This window comes from Gadus macrocephalus, chromosome 20, assembly GCF_031168955.1.
Source record: "Gadus macrocephalus chromosome 20, ASM3116895v1".
Classification (NCBI taxonomy): Eukaryota; Metazoa; Chordata; class Actinopteri; order Gadiformes; family Gadidae; genus Gadus; species Gadus macrocephalus.
In genome coordinates, this window is record NC_082401.1 from 2123644 (window position 1) to 2151362 (window position 27719).

The window sequence follows — 27719 nt, forward strand, 5'->3', positions numbered from 1 at the left end:
GCTTTTGAGGGAGTGTCTGTGTTCAGCCTGTCGAACCTGGCATAAAAGTTATTAAGGCGGTCTGGAAGGGTGGCATCTCGGGTGTCTGGGGTCGTCATGGTAGTCCTGTAATTCGTAGCTGCCTGGATTCCCTTCCACATGCTGCGCGTGTTGTTGTTCAGGTAGAGGCTTTCAAGTTTTTGGGAGTGGGCCCTTTTTGCAGCTGTGATGGACCTCTCAAGGTCATACCGGGCTCTCTTATATTCCTCTTGATCTCCTGACTTGAAGGCCTCTCGTCTAATTCTGATGTTTTGTTTAATGTCCCCATTAAACCAAGGTTTTTGGTTAGGGAACACACGCACAGATCTTGGGGGTGCACATATAGACGTGCACCAGCTGATGTAGTCGCTCACAGTCTCTGTGTAGTCGTGGGTGTTGTCTGTGGCATCTCTGAAGATGTTCCAGTCTGTGGCCTCCAGGCAGCCCTGCAGACTCGCCTGTGCACTGTCAGTCCAGGTGTTACAGTTTTAATTGTGACTGGTCTCGCCTTGAGCCTCTTGATGTATGCAGGCCTTAGTATTATTGCTAGATGGTCAGATTTGCCGAAATGGGGTAAAGGTGCAGCAAGAAAAGCATTTTTAATGTTGCTATAGCATTGATCCAGTGTTTTGTTTCCTCTGGTGGGGAAAGTCACAGACTTATACAGTTTTGGAATATATTTCCGAAGGTTACAGTGGTTGAAGTCTCCCAGAATGATGAAAGCAGCATCAGGGTAAGAGTTTTCATGCTCACTGATCGAGCCGTGCAGTTCTTTAAGTGCAGCCTCCTCATTGGCAGAGGGGGGGATGTACACAGCGCTCACAATTATGCATTGCAGTTCTCTGGGTAAATAAAACGGCCTTAGCCTTACCGTCAAATATTCCACGTTTTCCGAACAGGATTTGGAAATAATCCTGCAGTCCTTGCACCAGGATTGTTTGACGTAGATGGCCGTTCCACCTCCCCGGGTTTTACCGCTATCCCTAGCACTCCGGTCCCCCCTGAAGACCGTATATCCGTCCAGTGTCACAGCCGCGTCAGGTGACTTTTCCACCAGCCATGTCTCACAGAAACACAACAAGGTGCAATCCTGGATGTCCTTCTGCATGGATATCCTCAAATGAAGCTCATCCATTTTATTTCCCAAAGACTGAACGTTCGCGAACAGTATGATCGGGAGAGTTAGCCTCCCTATTGTGGCCAAACGCCCGAGCCTTCGCTGCACTCCTCCCCGTCTACCGCGTCTCCGCTTCGGGCCGTTGTGGGTGGGAGAGCTGCCGGCCGGTTGTTGGCATGGCGATGCGATGAGTAGCTCCGGGTAATCGTTCAACGTACTCGGGTCAAACAGGCCAGAATTACTGCGCTCTCTCAGTATCAGTAAGTTCGCCCGGTCGTATGTGCTGTTTAGGGATAGTTTGATTGCCATAGTCGGCACTAAAAAGCAAGAAAAACATAAAAGACGCAACTTGACTATGGGGAGCTCCGCGACGTCGCACTCAGGGGAGCGCCATCACCGTGGCAACAGGTTCACCGTAATCATAGCCTATATAGGCAATATATATATAATTAGGCAATATATATATATATATATATGTATAGCATTTGTGGTTTTGGCATAAACATAACTAGGGTGCACTGTACTATCTGCACACACCCTTTCTGAAGCCTCTCTCTCGCTCTCTCTCTCTGTCCCTCCCTCTCTCTCTTTCTCTCGTAGCGTTTTGTGGAGCACGTTAATTGTCTGAGAACATTCCCATTCAGAATGCATTGGTTTACATTTCGTTCTGTGTAGCACGAAAAAAGTTGGACTATCGTGCTCTGGAACACGATGCAATAGATTAACGTTCGTGCGCATGAGCACAAAATCGCGTGATACCGGGTTGCACGGGTAGGCTACTAGCTACCCAGTAATTTTACATCGATGGGAGAGGCAGAATTGCTATTTTCAATATAATTTAAGTTGAATATGATTAAACTGAAGTTGCACATGATTTCCAATCGGGTTTGTTTGTCTTACATTATGAATTCTACAGGAAATTGCTGACAAGTGAAGATGCCAGACTTTAGTGCAGCCTACGGATGCGTTAATCTGCGAACTCTCGAAACGAGAACCCGTGGGATCACCTTTCACCTGTAGGATATTACAATATTATGACTTTTATTTTTAGGATAATCGTTAGTTAATTAGTGGAAGTATATACAATACAGGTCCTGTTACACAGGAACAGCGGGGCTAGTATGACATAATAGTATTGCTTGATTGTTGTTGACACAAGGCCTTTTAGAATATGTTTGTTAACACAATCACTGAATGGAATTTTGGACACCTTTTTACTGTTTTTAGTGTGGTTAATCTTAAATACTGATTGAAAATGTTGACAAAAATTAATATATCTGGGTGCATTTCTCACTTTTTTAAGGTTTCAAACCTATGGTGGCATCTTGCCTTCAGTATGTCTTGAACAGCCACAATTGTTGCACATATTATATTCATATTTTATCGTATTTGTCTAAATGCATACTTGACTGTAGATGGATTTGAGTGAAGTTACCAACACAATAGATTGCTGAGTTTTAGTAGCACATATATTGATTTAACATAAATAACATGAATACCTTGTGCATGAGTGTATTTATTGCACCTATATGTTCTGTTTAATGTTCATTTCATATGAAAACACATGGTTATAATTGAATGAATACATCTCTGTACAGGGTGGGGATTTCAACATGCAGCCTTTCTTGATGTATATTTGTAAAGGGAAATCTTATACCTATTTTAGAACATTATTCTATTTTTCTTAGAACCTAACAATTATTCATAAGTATGTACTGTCATACCTACATCTCTGACGTGTATAACAAACCAAACCGTTTGAAAATCGGTTGAAAATTGAGCAAGTTATGGTTATTTAAAAAGTACATGAATCACTACCAACACAATGTTATTGGAGAGCAGCTTACTGTGGTAAGATGGCCGCCAGTGGTGACGTTCGACTCCATTGGCCAGCACCGCGGACGAGGCATCTAGTTAATATATATATATCTATGTATAGAACCATCACAATCATCTTAACCTGATATGTTAATGTAAATTAAGCCAAAAAAGTTGCATAGTTCCCCTTTAAAGGATCATCTTTTACGAAATATTTGTTATAATATTATGTTATATTAGCCTAGTTCTACTCATTTATTTGTTTTTATACTGTAAATTCTAAATGCTAATTTTGCTCTGCCATTACAGACTTCAAATTGTTGGCCAATTGTCGGACAATAAAGCAGTGAAATGTAAATGAAAAGAGAGAGAGACCAAATGTGGGAGGGAGAGGCCGAGAGGGGGTGGGGGGGAAAGGCCGAGAGGGGGAGGGAGATGCTGAGAGGGGGGGAGCCTAGGGAACAGAGGATTGAACAGCAGGCTGGTCACAGAGAAACCGAGTGTGTTGTGTAGGTCCAGGTCTGTCCAGGTGATCAGACTGCCCAGGTAGATCAGTCCAGGTGATCTGCCCAGGTGATCTGTCCAGTTGATCTGTCCAAGTGATTTCTCCAGGTGGATCTGTACAGGTGATCTTTCCAGGTGATCTCTCCAGGTAGATCTGTCCAGGTGGATCTGTCCAGTTGATCTGTCCAGGTGGATCTGTCAGGTGGATCCATCCAGGTGATCTGTACAGCAGGATCCGCCCACGTGGATCTGTCCAGGTTATCTGCCCAGGCGTGTCTCCCAGGGTCTGGATCCGAGCATGCCTTCCCTCACAGAGGAGATCCAGTCGTTCTCGCGGAGCAGCCTGCGGAGGCAGTGCACCAGGGTGACCTCTCTGGGCGGGCGGCGCATCATCGAGACCTGGAAGGGCTCCATCGTCACCGTGGTGGAGGAACCGGCCCCCCCCGACAGCAGCATGGGCTACGTCCCGGACACCTCCTGGGACCTGCAGATAGGAACCATCAAACCCTTCTTACTACTGGGTGAGTAGAGGACTCCTACTGCTGCCTCACACTCATCCTAAGGGGCTGATTATGGTTCCACGCTCACGCAACGCAATGACCACGCAGACGCTTCGATGCAGTCGTGAACCTTTATGGTTCTGCATCGGGTTTAGTGAGCGGACCAATCACAGCCCTTGCTGCTGCGTCGACTCGACGGAAGGTTAACATTTTTGGGAGGCGCACGTCAGGCCCTTGCGTTGGACGCAAGGAGGGTCCGCAAGGACGTAAAGGGTCCGTATCACCCCTGCGTTGCATGAACGTGTGACCATAATCAGCCCTTTACACTCAATCGTAACTCAGGATGCTAGCATTACTATCATTAATACATTGTTTATGGTATTGGTATTGATTACAGCGATTGCTAAAATAGTAATCTTGCATAATATTGTGACGATTATTGATTGATAAGACAATACTTCGTATTGTATGGATATGGATGATCATTGATTAATAAACTACTGCTCAATAAGTTTTTGTGTTTTAGGTTCTCAGGATTCAGCCCATGACTTTGGAACTCTAAAGAAGTACAAGGTATTGATAATTGATGAGTACCATGGCAGTAGGCCTCCAGTGAAACAGATAAGAGAACTGGGGCCGTATTCACAAAGCATTTTATCTTACCGCTAGGAGTGCTCCTAACTCGCGCTAAAACATTTTACGTAGGAGTTTTTTCTTCAAAGTTATTCACAAAGCCGCTGAGACCTACTCTTACTCAGGATAAATCACAAAGAGTGAACTAAGAGTGACGCGCCGTTGCTATGGATTACGTCAATTCTCGTGCACGAGTTTAGAAGCGGTCAGTTCGGTGATTGGTTGTTCAGACGAGCCCACTGAATCACCGAAAAACAAGGAAATAGCCTAGGCTAGAAATGAATTCCTATTAAGTAGTTATAGTGCAGTTAGCAGAATACACGCATGATGACAATTTTGTGCAGACCACGATAATGACGTTGTAGCCTGCACGTTCAAGAGAGAGAGAAAGCAAACAATAAAAATACGTAAAATCTAAAAGAAAATAAATGTTCCGAACTACCCAAGTGTTGACTGATTTGTGCCAAGGTGTTTACCTAAAATGTGTTTTCAAAGTGATCCCTAAATGCCTGTCCACTCGGTTCCACACGGCCAAATTCCTTGTAATGTTGATCGCCATCATCATCATCATCATCGTCTGGCTGTGGAATGTTCCTCCGCTTGCAGAGGTTGTGTAGAATGGCACATACAGTGATTACTGTGCTTGCCCTCTCTGGGGTGAGGCGTATTTCGCCGTGGAGGACATGAAACCGACGTTTCATCTGCCCAATTCCTCTCTCCACAACATTTCGTGTATGTTTGTGTGCTCGCAAAGAGCCAATACGATGTGTTTTACGCATAGGACTAAGCGTAATCTGCGTAATCACTTACATGTTACACTTTAACTGTGCTCCCGGTTGTGGATTGAGGTAGGGACGGGTGTCTAGAGCCACGTCTTGCATGGATAGTCACTGTCACCCAGCAAGTGACACCCAACTGGTACATCTCAAAAAGCTGCCTCAGACCGCTCACCATTAAAATGCGCGAATCATGGGTAGCTGAAGATCCAGGCCACTTTGCAACAACATCCAGTAGGCTATGTTACAATTTTGCATCAATTTGCATCAAAAACAACCTGCGTGTTGATGGAATGCACTTTCTTCCTATTGACGAACACGTCCTCGTCTTTTGATGGCGCAATTATTTTTATTTTTTATAAGTTATATATATTTTTTTATAATTTATAATTTTTATAACATTTTATTTCGGGACTAATCGGATTATTCCTGTTAGTCGGGGATGTTATTGCATCGCGCATTAACTCCACAATAAATTGAATACCCTAACATTTCGTCTCGCAGGCATTTTAAGATTCTTTGTGAATAGGTCTTACTGAGTTAGGAGTCCTCTTGAGGACTTTTAAGCTCTCCTAGACTTAGGTGCTACTTTTAGTCTTAAAATACTTTGTGAATTGCTCTTAGTGAGTCCTAAATTTAAGAGTGACACGCCCATTATTTTTAGGAGTTACTCCTAAATTCGCCAGTTAGGACCTACTTTTAGCCCTAAGATCCTTTGTGAATACGGCCCCTGATGTTTTACGAGGGCCCTGATCAGAATGGCCCCAGCAGTTGAACCCATGCTTCCTTGCTACCTGGAACTCCAGGCTTCTTCCAGGGGCCAATGGCTGAAATGATGAGCGAGGGGGTCATCATCTGGACTGTTCTGGAGTTGCTCTTGTTAGTCTCTGGGGTCGTCTGGCCTGCGGCCACCGGGATCACCCTATATCGTTGTCTAACTCAGAGGTTTTCCAGGAGACAGTATTAATAGCGGAGAACAGCGCCCTTTAGGCCGGTTTGAGGGGGGGATGGAGCGTTGGAACTGGTATGTTTCCTTTTAATATTAATATGCATTGTGCATTGGACTGAACGGTTAAGATATTGACATGATTGTTCCATATGTTTAAAGTATGAAACGTGTTCCACCTCCTGCCACAAACAGACTAGTACTCTGGTCATGAGGGCCCCTGAAGACAGTCTAACAGACTAGTACTCTGGTCATGAGGGCCCCTAGGAGCCAGGCTTGGAAAGGGTTGTGTCTGGTAAAAGATTGTTGGGTCTAGTGGTCTGGTAAAGGTTGTTGGGTCTAGTTGTCTGGTAAAGGTTGTTGGGTCTAGTTGTCTGGTAAAGGTTGTTGGGTCTAGTGGTCTGGTAAAGGTTGTTGGGTCTAGTGGTCTGGTAAAGGTTGTTGGGTCTAGTTGTCTGGTAAAGGTTGTTGGGTCAAGTGGTCTGGTAAAGGTTGTTGGGTCAAGTGGTCTGGTAAAGGTTGTTGGGTCTAGTTGTCTGGTAAAGGTTGTTGGGTCAAGTGGTCTGGTAAAGGTTGTTGGGTCAAGTGGTCTGGTAAAGGTTGTTGGGTCTAGTGGTCTGGTAAAGGTTGTTGGGTCAAGTGGTCTGGTAAAGGTTGTTGGGTCAAGTGGTCTGGTAAAGGTTGTTGGGTCTAGTTGTCTGGTAAAGGTTGTTGGGTCAAGTGGTCTGGTAAAGGTTGTTGGGTCTAGTGGTCTGGTAAAGGTTGTTGGGTCTAGTGGTCTGGTAAAGGTTGTTGGGTCTAGTGGTCTGGTAAAGGTTGTTGGGTCTAGTTGTCTGGTAAAGGTTCTTTGGTCTAGTGGTCTGGTAAAGGTTGTTGGGTCTAGTGGTCTGGTAAAGGTTGTTGGGTCAAGTGGTCTGGTAAAGGTTGTTGGGTCTAGTGGTCTGGTAAAGGTTGTTGGGTCAAGTGGTCTGGTAAAGGTTGTTGGGTCTAGTGGTCTGGTAAAGGTTGTTGGGTCTAGTGGTCTGGTAAAGGTTGTTGGGTCTAGTGGTCTGGCAAAGGTTGTTGGGTCTAGTGGTCTGGTAAAGGTTGTTGGGTCAAGTGGTCTGGTAAAGGTTCTTTGGTCTAGTGGTCTGGTACAAGGCTGCTTGGTACTGGTTATATTGGGAGCTGCCCCTTGAAGGCACATTCTTCTACTTGGAGCTGCCCAGTACAACCACAGCCTTCTACTAGTGGACACTGCGAGCTGACCAGTATCTTGTTTTAGTTTGGTTACATTTTTGTGCGATGTGTCTTCATTGACAGAACAACATATCTCAGTAGCCTAAACAATAAACTACTCCGAGGGCTCCTCCTCTTACTGTCCCCAGGTGTCCCACATCCTGAACGTGGCCTACGGGGTAGAGAACTTGTTTCCTCTGCTCTTCATCTACAAGAACGTTCAGATCCTGGACCAGCCCGACACCGAGCTGACTGCCCACCTCAAGGACTGCTGCCGCTTCATCACACAGGCCCAGGAGGAGGTCTCACAAACACCTCCATCCTCTACCACTCTCTACTGCTACATCACTACTTCTACACCTCAAAACACATACCTCCAAAACTCCACTCTCTTCTGCTACTGCAACTGCTACCTCACTATTTCTACACCACCAAACACATTCCTCCACACCTCCACCTCTCCACTCTCTACTGCTACTGCTACATTACTACATCTATTCCTCCAAACACATACTTCCACACCTCTCCCCTCTCTACTGGTACACCTCCACCTCTCCACTCTCTAATGCTACACCTTGACCTCCACCTCTCCACGCTCTACTGCTACACCTCTCCACTCTCTACTGCTACACCTTGACCTCCACCTCTCCACGCTCTACTGCTACACCTCTCCACTCTCTACTGCTACACCTTGACCTCCACCTCTCCACGCTCTACTGCTACGCCTCCACTTCTCCACTCTCTGCTGCTACACCTCCACCTCTCCACTCTCTACTGCTACACCTTGACCTCCACCTCTCCACGCTCTACTGCTACACCTTCACCTCTCCACACTCTACTGCTACACCTCCATCTCTCCATGCTCTACTGCTACACCTCCAGCTCTCCACTTTCTACTGCTACACCTCCACCTCTCCACTCTCTACTGCTACACCTCCACCATCACCTCTCCACTCTCTACTGCTACATCTATACACCTACCTGCTGACCTCCGACTCCATGCACATACCTCTACATCTCCACCTCTCCACTCTCTACTGCCTCACTTCCACCTCTCCACTCTCTACTGCTACACCTCAACCTCTCCACTCTTTACTGCTCCACCTCTCGACTCTCTACTGCCTCACCTCCTCCACTTCACTCTCTACTGCTACACCTCCACCTCTCCGCTCTCTACTGCTACATCTATACACCTACACCTGCCGACCACCACCTCCAAACGCATACCTCTACACATATACCAACACCTCGACACCCACCCATCTACACTGCTATTCCTAACTCAACTTTACAACTTTACACCTCTACACTGCTCCAAATACACAGCTACACTGCTAAACCTAAACTTCTACACCTACACCTTCACACCTCCACCTCTCTACATACACCTCTACAACTACACCCCTACACCTCTATACCTACTCCTCTAAAACTACACCACTATAACTACTCCTCTAAAACTACACCACTATAACTACTCCTCCAAAACTACACCTATATAACTACACCTTTAAAACGACACCCCTAAAACTACAACTCTAATACTACACATCTAAAACTACACCTCTATAACTACACCTCTATACATACACCTCTATAACTACACCGCTATTCATACACCTCTAAAACTACAATTGTAAAACAACGCCTCTCTACTTCACCTTCTCCTCTTCTCTCCTCCTAACTTCTACTGTCTTTTATTTTACTCTTTTCTGTCATTATCACTGAATAATTCAGGTGGCCTTGGGGTTAGGTGATGTATTATTGAGTCTACACAGATCAGATATCACCGGGTTCATAGGTGTCACAAATTCACACACACACACACACACACAAAAACACACACACACACACACACAAACACCGACGTACAGACATACACACACACACACCGACGTACAGACACACACACACACGCATACACGCACAAACAAACCAGCAGTCATGTGCCTCTATCCATGGCTAAGTGGGTCTTAAATTACAGGTTGGTTGGTGTGTGTGTGTGTGTGTGTGTGTGTGTGTGTGTGTGTGTGTGTGAGAGAGAGAGAGAGAGAGAGAGAGAGAGAGAGAGAGAGAGAGAGAGAGAGAGAGAGAGAGAGAGAGAGAGAGAGAGAGAGAGAGAGAGAGAGAGAGAGAGAGAGAGAGAGAGAGAGAGAGAGAGAGAGAAATGGTACCTTATAACTTAAACTAATGGGTGTCCGTACTCAAGTAAAGACTTGTTGACAAAAGGAGCAGCATTCAAGGGCACACAGTGGGCAGTGACCATTAGTTTAGGGAGGCTACAAGGGATTGCTGACCGTGAACACCAATATTTATCACCACAGCCTGCAGATGTGCCCTCATCTCCTGGGGGAATAGTCAGTCAGGTTTGGGGTCCTGGCTTCATTACAATTCTTTATTTTCCTTTTCCTCAAATGATTTTAACCCTCCTTTACTTTTCTCGGAACACACATGTCTTTTTTCTACCATATTTTAAATCACAATCAATTCTGAAAATGTTTTAACATATCGGCCAGCATATGGATTTTGTGACTAGATGGAGAACAAACAGCATTAATATATGACATTATATACATCTACAAATTATATTTATAGATTTAAATGTATCTATATAATATATATATTATGTATCGTTATAGGGATTTTTATGAAGGAAAAAAGCTGTAATCATTTCCAGACCAGTCTTGCCCTCTCCAAGTGGCAATGACGTTGACATCCAAAGAACAAGGCCTGTTTGAATTCCTTTGCCACGTTCCTTACCTCATTTTCAATTACCTTTTCAATTCATATTTTAGCTAACGGTTTAGCTTAGTTTGATTGACGTTAGTTTCAACAGTTTGGTCTGAAGACTTAAGTCTTGGACTGAAGAGGTGTGTGGTTGCCCTCACACACCAAAGATTTTGAAGTAAAGAGACATCACAGCCATTAACCCAGTTTCATAATATATAATACTTACCACAACCTTTAAAAAATAAACATATAAACATATGGGCCAGCAGAGGGATGGATCATTGAGTATTCATTATTTTCACCAGTCTGGACAGGATTAGGGATGGGAATTGTGAGCCAGTTCTACTTTCAGAATCGTATGCCTCCTGGGCAAATGTGTTCTCCAGTAAACAAATTGTTGCCAAGAAAATCATAAAAGGCTATGTTGAGCAGTCATGTTGTTCAGAGAATGTACAACAATAGGTTTGTTCCAACGCGCTGGACAGGCTTTACAAGGCCCGCTTACGAGGAACGTCCTGACACTAAACTGACAGGTGTATACCAACAAATCACACATCTAAATTAACGCTTTTGGCTAAACCACCGATATTCCGGCCAGAGGCGTAGCCATGGGCGGGCCTGGACGGGCCTAGGCCCGCCTACTTGTCAGTCTTGCCCGTCAGTCAGAGGGCTTTCCTTCGTTTACGTTCACCATCTAAAAAAGACGTGCAAGTCAGCACTCCGCTGAGAGCTCAAAAATCGGTCAAATCAACAGCCGGCAGCTTCTCCCCCCTCCCCTCCTGAACGTTGCTGTGAGAGCCCTCCCACTATACAATGGAGCGAAGCCTTTATTTTTTGGCCGCTGAGCCATCTGCATTGCAATTGTGGGCTGAGAAATATAGCCATTAGACATTAGGCCTGTCTGTCGGATGAGGAGGACTCTCTGAGGAGGGCTTCACGACATGGAACAGGGAGCTCCTAATCTGCATTATTAGTGAGAGAGAGGGCGCTCTATTATTTAACCAAATTTCATTGCGGCCCTAAAGTTCTTTATTCGCTCCTACAGTTTTTAATTTAGGAGCACATGTGCTCTATGAGAAAGGAATAAGTCCAGCCCCAGACCGGTTGAGGTTGTGCTGCTCGCCAGGTTCCCACAGAGGACATCCAGTCTGCTATGGCGCCAGCAGGCTGGAGACCGGCCACCTCCTTGGATTGGTGATGGCTGACTCTGCCACAAGAGGTTTCTGCTTTACCCAAAATAACCTATCCCACAGGTGCTGCAGTTGATTCATACACTGTTTCTGGTTGTATGTGATGCAGAAAGCCCCTCAATCTCCTTTCTCTGTGAGGCCTGTAGTGGTTTAATGTCTAAGAAGTTATGGTTTCCCGTGTCACGCCTGTTCAATAGGTAGGTAGTGTTTCAACAGATGTTCCTGGATGTTGCAGCTGAAACCTTGAACCAACTATTCCTTAGTCTTAAGCCTAAAATAATGTATGGTATTCATCTATATTTAATCCATAGTTAGGGTGGCACCTTATCATGTGGGGCATGCTATATCATTTGAGTGTCCTCTATAATTGTTGAGTGAATATATATCCGATAGCTTTCACTCTGTCTTGCTTTCTTAGAACGGTGTGGTGTTGGTGCACTGCAACACAGGAGCTTCCAGGGCAGCAGCGGTGGTGATTGGCTATCTGATGTCATGTGATGGCCAACCTTTTGAAGAAGCCTTGTCATTGGTAAAAACAGCACGGCCGGCCTGCTGCCCCAACCCTGGCTTCCTGGAACAGCTGCAACGATACAGACAACCCTGACCCTGTCCCTAGCCCTAGCACTAGAGGGGGGGGGTCAACACGGTACACCCTATCGTAGCACTAGAGACAGGGTTAGGGTCAGTACAGACCACCCTATCTGTAGCACTAGAGACAGGGTTAGGGTCAGTACAGACCACCCTATCTGTAGCACTAGAGACAGGGTTAGGGTCAGTACAGACCACCCTATCGTAGCACTAGAGACAGGGTTAGGGTCAGTACAGACCACCCTATCTGTAGCACTAGAGACAGGGTTAGAGTCGATACAGACCCCCCTATCTCTAGCACTAGAGACAGGGTTATGGTCGATACAGACCACTCTACAGAACACACAGATATTTTATATAAATAGAGAAACCAAAAATAATTTCAATTTGTCATTAAACAAAACTATGTATTTTTGAAGATATATCGTAAGTATAAAAATAACAAATAAAGGTAACTTGGATTCCACTCCTTCCTGCCATCGCTCATGATTGCCACCTCCTCCCTCCCCTGCCCTTCTCCTCTCCCTCTCCTCCTCTGCTCCTCTCCTTGTGTTCCCAGGGTCCTATGTTCCCAGGGTCTTGTGTTCCAGGGTCTTGTGTTTGCCATATCGCCATATTGCTATATTGTCAAATGGTCATATGCTCACATCGTCACATCGTCATATATTCCCATGGTAACATCGTCATATATTCCCATTGTCATATATTCACATTGTCACATCGTCATTTAGTCAAATCATCAAATCGTCACATCGTCATATAGTCACATCGTCATACAGTCACATCATCATATAGACACATCGTCATATCATCTCAAAAAGCTGAAGTCTAATGGCAGACAAGTTCAAATTTGGGTGAACTGGGCATTTATTTTTCTTTCGCTTCGTATTTGTTTGGCCCAATCAAATTGATTGGATAAGCACGCAATGAGCTGTTAACAGCTATTCAAATCTTACTTAAATCTCCTTCTGAAAGCTCTGACTTAAAAGTAGTGCTGTCAAGCGATTCAAATATTTAATCGCGATTAATCGCATTACTGCCATAGTTAACTCAATCGCAAATGTTTTTTCTATGCTAAATATCCCTTGATTTCTTTGTCCCATTCATTTTTCTCATTTTAATGCTCTTATCATAATGGAGAAGTGCATCAGCTTGCCTTGTGCAAATGGTTTTTTATTGATAACAACATTGGCATATACTGATCAAAACAGGACAATACAAAAAAAAAGCCTATAGTGCAATTAACCGATGAACATACAAACATACTGCCTTGAACATAGCAGTCAGGCTACTGCTTCTTTGTTTTGAGCCACTGAAAATCAATGAATAAATAAATAAAATAATTGCGTTAATCGCACGATAAAAAAATTAACGCTGTTAAAATTGGTTTGCGTTAACGCCGTTAATAACGAGTTTAACTGACAGCACTACTTAAAAGTTATGTATAGATATCTTCACAGCAGCAACTAAGGTGTTACTTCAGCTTAGGGTTTCCAGGCTCGATGCCGTCTCCCGCACAGGGTCTGCTGTAAGAGGACTTCTGGATCCTAGATGATGGGCCCTATTGTCATGGTCGGTCTGTTTCCTTGTCTTGTTTTGGTGTGTTTCCCTGTGTTTCCTGTTTAACTTTGGTATCTCTGTCTTGTTTCTCGCCATGTCCGGTCAAGTTTCCCTCCTGTGTGATTACTGCTCCCACCCCTAATGTGTTTTTTACCCGTTGCGTGCCCTGTGTTTGGTATTTAAGCCCTTGTCTTTCCTTTGTTCCCCGTCGGATCATTGTAGTTTGTGGTGAGTTGTGTCCTGTGTGTTACCTGTGTTCCCGGTGTTCCCTGTGTTACCTGCGTCACCTGTGTTCTCGGTGTTCCTTGCCTTTTACGTTAATAAATTATCCTTTACCCGAACTGTCTGCTATTGGGTCCTACCTGCCTGCCTGCCACCCGCTAACCATGACAGATATGGATATATAAATATGGATCATAGGACCCTGACCCAGTGAACCTTCATGTTCCTATGCTTCCAAAATAGAGGTCATTACCTTGTAAAATGTTTCAAATAAACCAAAAAAATTAAAATGACCTGTAATATGTGTGTGCCGTTTTTGGGGTAGGCTATAGGCCAATGGATTGATCCTGAACAGCGTTTTTTTCCAAGCAGCAAACTACAGGTGTGATGGAGCGTAATGTTAATGCCTCTGGTACGTTGCTGTCGGGGCTAGGTGACCCAGAGTGAAGGTTCAACACGTGCTTCATGATACAAGGTGGTTCATGAAGCATCTCCCGGACCTAGGTAAGAATTCAGTCTGTATTGGTATGGGAGCAATGGTTAATAAGCCACGCCTACAGGGTCTGATTTACCACGTAAACCTTCAGTCAAGCGCAAGTAGCTTTGTGGGAGGTTCTACGGCGACGTCGCTATTTTACCTGCGGAAAAAATCTAAAAAGGGTTTAGTTTGCGTGTTTTTAAACAGACGGACGCACACATGCGTGCGCATTCATTAATTATTTTACACATACACACACGCGCACCCGCATTCATTCATTCTTTTTAACACTCACTCGCGGTAAAACAAGGTTTTCTCACGATCAAATACTCATCAATCCTAAAAGTTATGGGCACGTACACGACGTCTGTGTCAAGAAAATATGTGTTTGCTGTACAGTGTTTGCAGATGCATTGATTTAAAAGTACAACTTATTACCACTGTATCAGCTGTTCTTCCCAAATAATTTACCCAGAATGTGTGGCTAGGTAGAGGAGAGAAGCAAATTGTATGCGTGAGGTGCACAAGCAACATTATGCGTTGTTCAAAATAGTATTTGAACAACGCGCCACTGACTTTAAACCAGGTATTTCCTGGTTTGTGGCGCAAGTGGTTTCTGAAACTGCAGAATAGCACCAGGGAAATTTTGCGCCAGAACACGCCTCCTCCTTTCGTCGAACCGCCCCTTGGGTGCAAGATCATTCCCTAATTTACCGGCGCGTGGCGTAGGAGGGAAAAGATCGCTCTGCGCCAGTTGCAAACTAGCAACGACACATGCGCCAGTGATTAAGTCAATTGTGCCGGATGCAAGATAGGGCCCTAGGTGTTTTTACACTGCCATATATGCTATATGATATATATATATATTTTGAAACTTTTTCCCGGCATGTTCCACGCGTTTACACAGGCCGAGGTATATGCCGTCTTGATTTAGCACACAAATATCCCCTCTCGTACCCTATACAGATGCTGCCTTCAAAACAGCTCGGAGGTTCGGACGCTCTTACGTGTCTTTACATAAACCTTCCCTTCTTCCGAAATAAGAGCGTAGCCAAGGCGTAGCCACGGGCGGGCCTGGACGGGCCTAGGCCCGCCCTTGGCTACGCCTCTGGCCGGAATATCGGCGGTTTAACCAAGAGAGGTAATTTAGATGTGTGATTTGTTGGTATACACAACGACAGCAGCACTACACTGCTGCTATACATTTCACATTCAGTTTAGTGTCCGGATGTTCCTCGTAAGCGGGCCTTTTAAAGCCTGTCCAGCGCGTTGTAACAAACCTATTGTTGTTCATCCTCTGAACAACATGACTGCTCAACATAGTCTTAGATGATTTTCTTGGCAACTATTTGTTTACTGGTGAACACACTTTCCTTATGAGTCAAACAAGTGAGCAGCAAAATAAAGAATATGTTTGCGTTTTTGATCTTGTCAATAGTTAATCGCGTTTGTAGCCTAGACTCATAGATGTCGTCTACTCATTCCTGCATGCGAGTGGCTTGAATAAAAAAATAAAAGCATCCAGAGTATGCAAATTATTCGAAAGAGGTCTCAATGCGTAGTCCCGCCTACTCCAATGAAACAATAGTGATGTTATTATAACTCTAGTTCTATGATTGTAGGCGTAGCCGTCTAGGCTTCGCCTTATGGGCTTGTCCCGTGCGCTGAAAATTCAAACTATGCACCAATCAGCGTGGGCACCGCCCACATTTCCCACGGTATCGTGTCTATATAACGCGGTGTATACCGTCGCTCATCCTCCACGCTTTTCTTTCAGCATTTGGAGGGTACAGCAGGTGGGAAACTAGACGGCTACGCCTACAATCATAGAACTAGAGTTATAATAACATAACTATCGTTCTATTTCATGTAAGCTACGCCGTCTAGGCTTCGCCTTATGGGCTAAGGTGAAGCTGCGAGCGGAGCCCGATCAATGTACTCCTGCTGGACCCCAGTCAAAACGACCTAAGTCACCAGAGCACATTAAGACTCAAAAAGCCAAGGAAGTGTAAAACACAACAGCTTTATAAAAAACGAATTCCTCCTAGATCAAGCAAGGCAATGATCAAGGGAGAAAAAAGTGAGTCTGTAAAGACTCCGGCTCTAATCCGTGCTTCATGGAACCCATGAAAAGGAAAAGAAAAACCAGAGCAACACGGTTTCCATTAGGTCCGCTACCACCGGGGGCGGAGCTACGGAATTCGGCTCTCCAATAATGGGACTCTCTCGGCCGTTTCTTATTTGAAGAAAACGGCGGGAGTGCCACACTGGTAAACAAAACCACCAGACAATTGGCGAGCCAATAGAAAACCCCCTAGCCTGTTTTTCATTTGAAAAAAGGTGGGAGAGTAAGACTGGTAATCAAGTCCAACTCGCCAGCCGGCGAGAGGAAATCCAACCACGCCGCTTTAAAGAACATGTCTATATTCTTAAGCCGTAAAAGGGGTCCCGGACTCTAGCACAGAGTTGCCGAGTGAGCCCCTGGACATGTCTAACATGTAAAAACGGACAAAGGGTCCGGGGGAAGACCAAGACGCAGCCACGCAGATGTCTTCCACCGAAACGCCCTTGAGTAGAGCCGTTGAAGCGGCCACGCTCCGTGTGGAGTGAGCTTTAACGCCCAACGGTGGCGCCAAGCCCTGCCGAGAGTAGGCTAGGCAAACACCCTCACATACCCAGCGAGAAAACCGCTGCTTAGAGAGAGCGCGGCCCCTGTTAGCGTCGCTATAACACACAAACAACTGTTGTGTGGAGCGGAACGCGGCCGAGCGATTCACGTACATAGCCAACGCCCGAACCGGGCACAGGAGATGCAACTCCGCCTCCGCCTCACTAGAATGAGGCGGGGGGTGAAAAGCCTTAAGCACAATATCCCTCGACCGAAAATAACTATTAATGTTCTTCGGGAGGAACGCAGGATTAGGTCTGAGCAACGCGAAGGAGCTGTCCTCGTTTAGCAACAAGCAACTCGGGCTGACAGACAGAGCGATTAGCTCACCGGCCCGCTTGGCAGAAACCAAGGCCAACAAGAGCGCCGTCTTAAATGACAGGGCATCCAAAGGGGCCTGAGAAAGAGGCTCGAAAGGATCCCTGGACAATACGCGCAACACGGTGGGGAGATCCCAGCGTGGTGTAAGCACTCGTTAAACAGGCCTAACCCGTCTAGCCCCACGCAAGAATCTCTTGACCAGTGGATGGCTGAAGATCGGTCCACCATCACAGCCTGCATGGCCAGCCGAAACGGCTGCCGCAAAGACCTTGATAGTGGAGAAGGCCAAACCTTTTTCCAATACGTTTTGCAGAAACGAAAGCACGCTTCCCACCTCGCATTGAGATGGGACAGCGTGGTTCGTCTCACACCAATTAGAGAAGGCGCACCACTTCGCCGCATAGAGGGAAGAAGTAGAAGGCGCACGAGCACTCTGAATAGTGTTGATAACCATCTCAGGCAAACCTTTGCCCTGCAGGATCAACCTCTCAGGAGCCAAACCAACAGCCGTCCAGAGACATCGGGCGGGTGGTGCACCGTCCCGTGGGCCTGTAAAAAGCGCATCCGGCCTGAACGGTACTGGCCTAGGCGCCGACCGCGAGAGCGCGGCCAGCTCTGGAAACCACAGAGCTGAACGGTTCTCCGGGGCCACTAATATCAGGGACAGTCTCTCCTGTCTGACCCGTTCCAGAAGAGGAAGGATCAGCTGGAGCGGGGGAAACGCATACAAGAGAGCCCGCGGCCAAGGTGTGTGTGCCAACGCATCTACCCCCAATGGGGGAAGATCCCGAGGGCTAGGGAGAACCACCACCTGCAGTGCGTGTTCTCCCTGGACGCGAAGAGGTCCACCTGCGCTGTCCCGAACCTCTGCCAGATCAGTCTGACAATGTCGGGATGTAACCGCCACTCGTCTCGACGGGGACCGCCTCGAGACATGAGGTCCGCCCCAAAGTTCTGGGCGCCCGCGATATGCAGGGCTCTGAGACTAAGACTGAGGAGATACTGATGAGCCCAAAGCCAGAGCTCGACCGCCTTTCGGTGGAGAGCAGGGGAGCGGACTCCCCCCTGTCTGTTGATGTAGACCGCCGCCGACACGCTGTCTGTCCTGATCAGAACGTGGCGGCCGCGCACCAGGTGAAAGAAATGCAACAGCACTTTCCTCCCAGCGTCGAGCTCCAACACATTTATGTATGCTGTAGGGGGCGTGCGCCACTCGTCTCCGACCGAGTGTGAGAGGCACGTTCCTCCCCAACCCGTCAACGAGGCGTCCGTGAAGACCACTACGTAGGACGCCACCCTGCCCAGGGGAACACCCCTGAGAAGGGCGGAGGGTCCTTTCCAATATTCCAGGTCTGGCGACACCGAACGGGGAACGAGGAGCACCCTGAGCTTGTGTCGCCTGCAGTTCCAACCGTTGGCGAGCAAACCACCGCTGGAGTCTGCGCATAAAAAGCAGACCCAGGGGGACCACGGGGTGGGCAGCTGCCATCAGCCCTAACAGGCGCATGGTGGACAGTGCGGTCACGTTTCTGCGAACGTGAAAACGGGAGAGCGCCGACAGGATGGCGTCTCGCCGAGGAGGCGAAAGCATCGCAGTCATGGTGGCTGAGTCTAGGCAAAGCCCCAAGTAGACTGTCTGCCGGCTGGGGAGCGGGGACCCTGGACGAGGCTGGCCCGCTCTCGTTACGGCACCGCAGTGTGGGAGAGCCATATGACCCTTTGATTCATGGTAGCCCACGCCATATGCTGGCCGGCCGAAACGGCTATCGGCTGGCATAGCTGGAGGATGGCGCTGGAAAAGCGGGAAACCGCCAGCCATCTCGCGGCTTCCTCCGGGCCGTAGGCCTCCCTGTCAGCCGACAAGGAGACCATGGCAGAGGAGAGCAGGGCGATTTTGTTGACCGCCGCCGCGGATTGAGAGGCACAAACGAACACCCTGTCCGTTAGGCCGACAATCTGCTTCTGGAGGCGGTCGGGGGGCAGCGGCTTTTCGTTAGGGAGCCATCCGGCGCCCGGAGAGAGAAGCGCTGCCAGGGGAGGCTCCAGGCGAGGGATCCCCCTCGCCTGAGTATCGGCCCACCCCTCCACGTTGGTGAAATCCGTGTAGGATCTTACCGGAGCCTTCAGGGTCCTCACCTGCAGCAATAAACAAGTGCTGCAAAGGCGGGAACAAGGGGCACTGGGTAACTCGCCGGGAAAAAGATGGGGTGCGAAAGCACTCGCCCTGCATATCGTCAGATACGGGGGCGAGAGGCGGGGCCGGCATGGGAATCCCTTTGATGGCCGCCGCCTCACCCATGATCTCCCGGAAGAGATCGGTCATCCGGCGCGGACCCTCGTGTTGTATGACGGTGGCGGTTGTAACCCGAGAGCGGGAAAAAACCGGACGCCGAGTCGCCGAAGACGTCGTCCAGGGAGGCGTCGATGATGCCATCGTCGACGTCAGGGCCGGCCCTGAACAGGTCGATGGCGTCAGCCAGTTCCACCGCAGGGGAAAAGAAGAGATGCCTGGAGAGGATCCACTCTTCAGGCAGCTCCCGGCAGGCGACACAGGAGACGGGGGCCGCCATAGCAGCCGTGGCGTGGTCGGCGCCGAGGCACCGAAAGCACGCCAAATGCCCGTCACCCGGTGCCAGGGAGGCGGGACAGGAGGCGCATAGGAGTCCTGAAAAGGACCTAGCTCCAGGAGCGCTCTCAGGTGGCCCTGAAAAAGGCTGTTTGTCCGCGGCCTCGCCCGAGCCGCTGCCACCGGCTTGGGAGATCCGTGTTGATGTTCTCATCTTCTTAATAGTAGTTCTCAATTTCACGCTGATAAGCACAAGTGCTGAAAGAAAAGGGAGGATGAGCGACGGTATACACCGCGTTATATAGACACGATACCGTGGGAAATGTGGGCGGTGCCCACGCTGATAGGTGCATAGTTTGAATTTTCAGCGCACGGGACAAGCCCATAAGGCGAAGCCTAGACGGCGAAGCCTAGACGGCGTAGCCTGCATGAAATAGAACAAGAAAGCCACAATGGGGGAGTATAGTTCTCGTAAGTCCGCCCCTTCCGGTAGACCCCCACGGGACCTCTGAGATGGTAAAATATGAATGGGTTTCAATGGAGAGAAAGCAGAGATGGGAGTAAGTCCCATACATGCAAGTCTCAAGTCAGTCGCAAGTCTTAGCCCTCAAGTCTCAAGTAAGTCCAAGTCGTCAGTAAGGAGGATCAAGCAAGTCAAGTCCAAGCACAGCTTTAGTCAAGCAAGTCAAGTCAAGTCTCATCATCAAGTCAAGTCAAGTCAAGTCATTATCAAATTCGTTTTTTTCAAATGTCTGTATTTCATCAAACCTGTTTTTCAGAGTCATTTTTTTTAAATGTAAGAAGATAAGTTACGTAATGAATCAGCTCAACATGAATTAATCTCAAACAGCTTTTTATTTGTGTGTGTGTGTGATGTGTGTTTGTGTGAGAAAGAAAGAGAGAGAGAGAGAGAGAGAGAGAGAGAGAGAGAGGGGTAGTACTCTCACTAATGTCAGCAGCCAACTAGCAAAATGACAATCAAGGATGTTAATCCATCTAGGTTTGCAACATGTTACTCACCTTTCTTTATGTGCCGTCCTGAAATGTCGGATGAAATTGGACGTGGTGCTTGGCAAATCCGTAATTTTGACATTGCAGATTTTGCATGTCGCTCCTCTTTTATTTTGTGTGGTTGTGTAATCTTTATAGCCAAAATTGATTATTTTCGGGATGTTGGTCGGAGCGCCTTCCATCTCTGCTCATGATCACTCACTAGACTCATGCAGGAATGTCACGTTGCGTGGAAGAGGGCGGGTTGCCAGGTTGCAGGTCAGGAGCACTCGCGCACAATAAAACAATGTTCATCTAATATTTTTTTTATTATTATTATTTAAAATATTTAACAAGACTGCAATGACTTGGCAAGTCGCATGACTCAAGTCAAGTCAAGTCACAAGTCAGGAAGGGGCAAGTCAAAGTCAAGTCAAGTCTTTCGTTAGTGTTGGTCAAGCAAGTCACAAGTCGCAAAACTGGCGACTCGAGTCGGACTCGAGTCAAGTCTTTGACTCGAGTCCCCCCATCTCTGAGAGAAAGTAATTATTTTCTGGTCCCAGTCTTTATATGCCCTGGATTACACATATGTTGTTTGTGGATTTAAATGATAATTTTTCATGTCAAGAGTTTGACCGTTTATTGTGCAATTGTTCAGTTAAAGGCTTTAGAGAAAACACAATGAGAAAGACTACACCTCTCGTGTGCGACGTCACACTCCCTGCGACTGGCGTGGACAAGACCGACAAACTAACCATCGGCATAACACATGCCAAGGTTCCAAATCTACACATGCCCAGACTTATAATGGTTTTCACCTCTTTCGATACTGTTATCCTCCCCTTGGAAAAATGTGGTGAAGTGTAGCAGATAGATCGCCATGTCTGTACCAGAGTGGTGGTGACGTATATCATTCGCGTCGAGAGCAGCGAGGGGCTGTAGTTCACAAAGCGGCCTCACACAAAACCTAACATTATCAAACTTCTTCGCAAAATTATTTTGTTTTCTTTGCACGCATTCTAATTTTCCTAGCCCAGAGGTCCCATGGGGGTCTCCCGGAAGTGACCCCCATGGGACCTATGAGATCGTAAAATATGAATGGGTTTCAATGGAGAGAAAGTAATTATTTTCTGGTCCCAGCCCTGGATTACACATATGTTGTTTGGTATTGTGTAGTACTAAGTGCCAAGTCCCAATACGTACGTAGGCCTAGCGCTCTCGGTCAGATCCAAAGTAACCTGACGAGAGCCGAGAAAACCAACCTAAACGTACGTTCTGCAAAACGACCAGCAGAGGGCGCAAAGGAACAAAAACGAAATACAAACATTATCCCATACCTGCTACATTAGGCCTACATACAATCTTACAAAGTAGTATGATACTACTATACTAGTAGTGGATGGCGGCTTGGCACGCAAGGAACGTTCTTCTGCGTCTTTCTCGTAGATCGCACCATCTTTCAACGTCTTTGTTAAATGCGACTGCATCACCTTCTCTCCCACGATGGTCAGCAGCTCACGGATTTCACCGTCTCTCCAGTTAGAACTGCTCATATTGCTGCGTTTTGTTTCTGTTGCAGAGACAACGCAGCAACACCTCTACCCAAGAACCCCCCTCCCGGAACCGCGGAGCGTCTAATCGAATTTCCATCAGAAAGAAACCGCCAGTGTGTGTAGGGTCCGGGAGTGTAAAAACATCTCTTGGTTCTGACCAAAGAAGAGCGCTTTGGAATCTCCATTACGCACCATATCTGGCTGTGCTTTAGCGCGTCAATCCATAGATTAAAGGCCTAGAGACTGAAAGTGGTCAGGAATCGAATATTTCCCACATAGTCTAGTTATGCTTGTGTAAGGTTGTTAATTAGACAGGCCACCATGTTGCGCTGTTTACTGTGATTTCAATATTGTGTCCCTTGTGGGCCAACGTAGTTTGTGTGTGCGCCATCTTGTGTAATGTTTGACCCTAATGGTTCAATGGTGAGCAGTGTTTTAGTTGTCTTGCACAATCTATATTTTAAATATAAGTTTAAACCACTCATCCGTTCAGTTTGTTTGGTCAATATGTTGGTCAATGTTTGGTCAATATTGTTTACCTGTTGAGTGTTATATGTGGTGTGTGTGTTTGCGTCTTATATGATCTCGTACTATATGATTTTGTCTACTGCTTCATTTAATGTTTTCATCCTTTTCTTCTTTTATTTGAAAGAGAATGTTTATTTAATTATATAGTTTATGTTTATACGTATTTATTTTTACATCTTGTTTTGGTCAAAGAGTATTTTCTTAATTCCTGTTTCATATGTTTGACCCTAATGGTTCCAAGGTTCCAAGTTCCAAGACGACTATTGAAGAATTTCCACTGTTGGGGAATAAATTGCCAAGCGTCTTCCACAATCCCGAACAACTGTGTCCCGTGGTCCTTCTCTACCCATCACACAAGCAATCGAACACAACGCAGAGTCCAAGGGTCATAGAGAGGCAGCGGGACATTTGGGTTACATCTTTGGTGCCGTGACCCGGATTGTGGTGCTCCGAGACCGCAAAGAAACTGACTGACGGCAACATCCCCCAAGATATTGAACTGTTTTGCCATTTCTGAGTGGACACGGTGTTGGACCAAGCGACTATCGCCTGTGAAGCTGTGTTGGCAGGATACAAACCTTCTGCAATATATCCTTTATAGGCTGTTACGAACCTTGGTTTACTGTGTTCATCAGAGGATTTTTTCTTTTTTTCTTTTACCATGACACATAAATTGTGATTCTGTGTGAATGTTCTGTGACTGATATTAAGCTGTTGTTGTTGGTTTATTTCATTGTTATTGGGATAGAGCTGTGTCCTTGATTTGATTGACTTGAGGTTTATTCCGGGTTGATACTTGTGTCACGCAGTTAATACTTTTTTTCTTTCCTTTACAACATACTACAAACCGGATTTTGACTAACGATAAAGCATAAATACACAACAAAAAAAAAGTGTGTTAATTTAGATTCCCCATCAGAGCCCGAGGGCCCCTCTGCTGTGGCAACAGGTCTCCAACATTCCCCAGTGCCTGAAACAAGCATCAGACCAGCTGGAACCCCACAGATTCAGGAGAAGGCTCACAGCCTACCCCAAAACCCTGAATTCTATCAACTTATGCCGATCACCGTAGTACCCCAGCTCATATGTTCACATCACCAGGCTCACAGCCTACCCCACAACCTCCAATTCTATCACCTTATACCGATCACCGTAGTACTCCCGCTCATAGGTACACATCACTAGGCTCTGGTGCATGTTACACCAGAGGGTGGCACAAATGTGAGGACAGAAAGGACAAAGCATAACACAGAGTGGTCAGAGTTGACAGAGATGGTCAAGAGATTGGCTGCTAACCAAGAGGAGTAGATGGCCAAGCTGTCTCGCCTGGAATCAAATATTTATGCCCCACCCACTGTTCCTCCATTAAGAGTCCAGGCACCTGCTGGCACTGCAAACCAGAACTCAAGTTTTGCATGCTACCGGTGTGGGAAGCAAGGTCATACAGCCCGTGTCTGCAGAGCGGTGCTCCTTGATCCAAATCTATCCTGGACTCGCCAACAACAGCCTATGACACTTGCAGAGGAGAACACACCCAATTCAGCTCAGCATTTAAATGCCTAGAGCCTGTGGTCGCAGGGGAAACCATGGGCGAGCAGCTAGACCCCCCACAGCAGAGTAAGGAAACTGTCGGTGAGGACACCCCATTGGTGGGTCCTAGGAACGAGGGGGAGGTAGAGGTCAATGGGATGAAGTGCAAAGCTCTCATTGACTCTGGTTCTCAGATAACCAGTATTACTCATGGATATTGGTGCAACCACCCAATCCTTAAGAACCAAAAGATGCAGCCTTCTAAAATACCCATAGAGGGTGCAGCAGGTCAGAGTGTGCCCTACTATGGTGTCCTGCACATTAATTTGAAAGCACTGGGGAAAGAGTTCAAGACTGTGCCTGCCTTTATTGTCCCTGATTCTGAGTACCGCTCCTATGTTCCTTTGCTCATGGTAACAAATGTCATCCGTGCCTCCAGGAGGCACCTCAGAGCAGCCTACGGCCAGCAGTTTCTTCATAGGGCAAAGGAAAACCACCCAGAGTGGTACACCGCTCTACTGGAGATTGACGGCACTGACTATGGTGCAGCGGATGACATGGTGGGCCCTGCTGTGTATACTGGCCGTAAGATACGGATTCCTGCAGGGAAAGAAAGAGACTTAAAGGGCAACTTCACCCATTTCACGTAAGCTTTGTATTTTTAGAACCCCCCGCATATTTTTGAATGGTCTAGCATCATTTCCTTATTTTCTGGAGAGACTGGAGAGATCCGTATCGATCTCCAACACTTCCTGTTTTTTATGACGCAATATGACGATTTTTGCGTAAGAAAATAGGAAGTGTAAGAGGGGATGATTCTCGTACGACTACAACCACTAGTCCCACCCCCCTCGAGGGGGTGGGACCCACTGACGCTACAGACCTATTAGAGCAGTGCCAGTGGGTGGGACTTCACCAGCAGAAACTAACATCCACAGCGTCTGAAGCTAAGATAACAGAGGCTGTTGATAAAACTGAAGTACATTGGCGGAGGGTACTGGATCTGACATAGAAGATGGCTCCATGCAAAAGTTCACCATTTCGAAAGAAATACAAACGAGGGCTACCGTAGGCCTATTTTCCGCACTATACGGCACACCGGATTATCAAGCGCACCTTCAATGAATGGCCTATTTTAGAACTGTTTTCATGCATAGGGCGCACCGGATTATAAGGCACATAGAATAGAAGATACTGCAGTCAAAGGTTTGACCGGGGTTGCGTTATGCATCGACTAGACCGTGCTGTGCTAAAGGGAATGTCAACAAAACAGTCAGATAAAGTCAAACTTTATTAAGCGTTCTGACAACTCCGGTCACTCCCATGGTAACGATGTTCAAACGTTAATGTGCATATTAACAATATCTCATCAATATCAATATCTCTTAACAATAAGCTCACTTTTTCAGTTCATTCCCCGTCTACGAATCCCTCGAATTCTTGTGTGTCCGAATTGAACAGTTGGGCGAGTACGGCATCCAACATGCCCGGATCCCTCTCGTCATTATCCGAGTCAGTGTCGCTGCTGTTGCCTGGCAGTTCAGTGATTATTCCTGCCTTCGTGAAAGCTTAGACCACAGTTGAGACTGTTATATCAGCCCAGGCATCCACGATCCATTGGCAGATAGTGGCGTAAGTCGCCTGGCGCTGTCTCCCCGTCTTGGTGACGTGTGTTCGCCTTCTTGGCCCCGTCCACACGAAGCCAATTTTTTGGGTGAAACCGCATAAAAAAACGCTTTTGGTGGACACGGGCTACGGCCACACCAAACGCGTGTAACGTGCCTAACTTGAAGCTTGATCATTGTGTGTCACAAAAATGGTTCAACGCGCCAACACGCCTGTGGCTGCGCTGGATTTAGGAGTCCGAGGTAGGAAACCCAAACGCCGCCGTGTTTGGGTGATAGAGCTTGGATCGGGTTAGATTAAATAATCTCGGATATAAATAACAATAATCGGGTTAAATAACTTCACATGGTGTGTCTGGTGTGTTTCCAGCATTCGTAGTGTTGATCAGGAGATAGTCCGCCAAGACGTTGAGGTTGCTTAGCAACCAGAGACGCTGTCCATGCAAGTGAATGGAGCGTTCCCTCTTCGTCATAACTATCAAACCAAACATCCTTCACATTCAACGAGCGAACATTATGAAATTAAAATGCACATTTCTCGCTAATTTTTTTTACATAAACGCATTTAATTGCGTAACTATGTTACTATTTCCACCCAGAATAAAGAAAGATGTCGGCCGTACACAGCAAAAATCACAGTGTACATTGTACTCTATGGGTGTACATTTAACCCTCATTTCGGGGTATATATAGGTCCAAGAGTTCAGTGTTCGCTGAACACTGTTAGAAGAGCAAAATATGTACTCCAAATTTAGAGTTACATTTGAACACTTTGAGAGTGCAAATGTACTCTATTAGTGGTACTTTTGGGCACTCATTCAGTGCTTCCTTACACCTGCAGTGTAAACCTAGAACCCCAGAGAGAGAAAATATGTACTCCAAGTCAGTGCTTTGTAGCACTTCGCAGAGCTGATTATTTAATACTTCTAGAGTGAGAATGTACTCTGACTGGTGTACAACCAACACCTTTGAGGTGAATTATCAACACTTCATGAATGAATAGTCTACACATTAGATTCTTGCTGCTGTTGTTGTTACAGTGCATACATATATAATATAGTTAACATTATAGTTAAACTTTAATTATTTTACATCAAGAACCATATTTAGTTTTACATTTATATGATGTGACAAACAACTTGAAAATAAATAAATAAATGTGTCCCTGTCAACCAATTAAAGGGGAATTCCGGTGTAAAACGAATTTGGGATATGTTTTGTATGATAATGAGTTGAAACGTTCGTTTTTTAGCACAAAAAAACGCATATAGACGCTTTCTTCAATTGGCTGTTTTTAGCCGATTCTATCAAAACGCTATAAACTTGGAACAATGGGGCAGTGGTTATGGTAAAAACTAAATCGCTATTTTAAACCATTTAAAAGGCTAGAAGTAGCCCGACACTTCTTTGGTAGTTCAATAAGGGTATTAACATATAAAACAAGGCATTGAGAACTTTGTAAGTGTACAGATTGTTTATTAAAAAGTACATTTTATACACACAATACCATCAGTAGATCACCCGTCGACGCCATTTTGTTTTCAAGACTCGATAAGTAGATTGGCAAACACAGAGATTGTGACATCCATCAGCAACACACAAGCTATGGCGGCATGCCATGGGACCTTTAAAAATAAAAT

At 46.3% G+C, this 27719-nt stretch overlaps 1 protein-coding gene across 1 annotated transcript; it reads left to right on the forward strand.

The window, feature by feature from the left end:
• The first annotated feature begins 3755 nt into the window (after positions 1-3755).
• On the forward strand, positions 3756-12234 carry dusp19a (dual specificity phosphatase 19a). The gene is made up of 4 exons (XM_060040963.1): positions 3756-3978; positions 4484-4530; positions 7680-7832; positions 11869-12234. Exons 1-4 carry the CDS (start codon positions 3756-3758, stop codon positions 12052-12054), a joined length of 609 nt encoding a protein of 202 aa, XP_059896946.1. The 3' UTR covers positions 12055-12234.
• The last annotated feature ends 15485 nt before the right edge of the window (positions 12235-27719 follow it).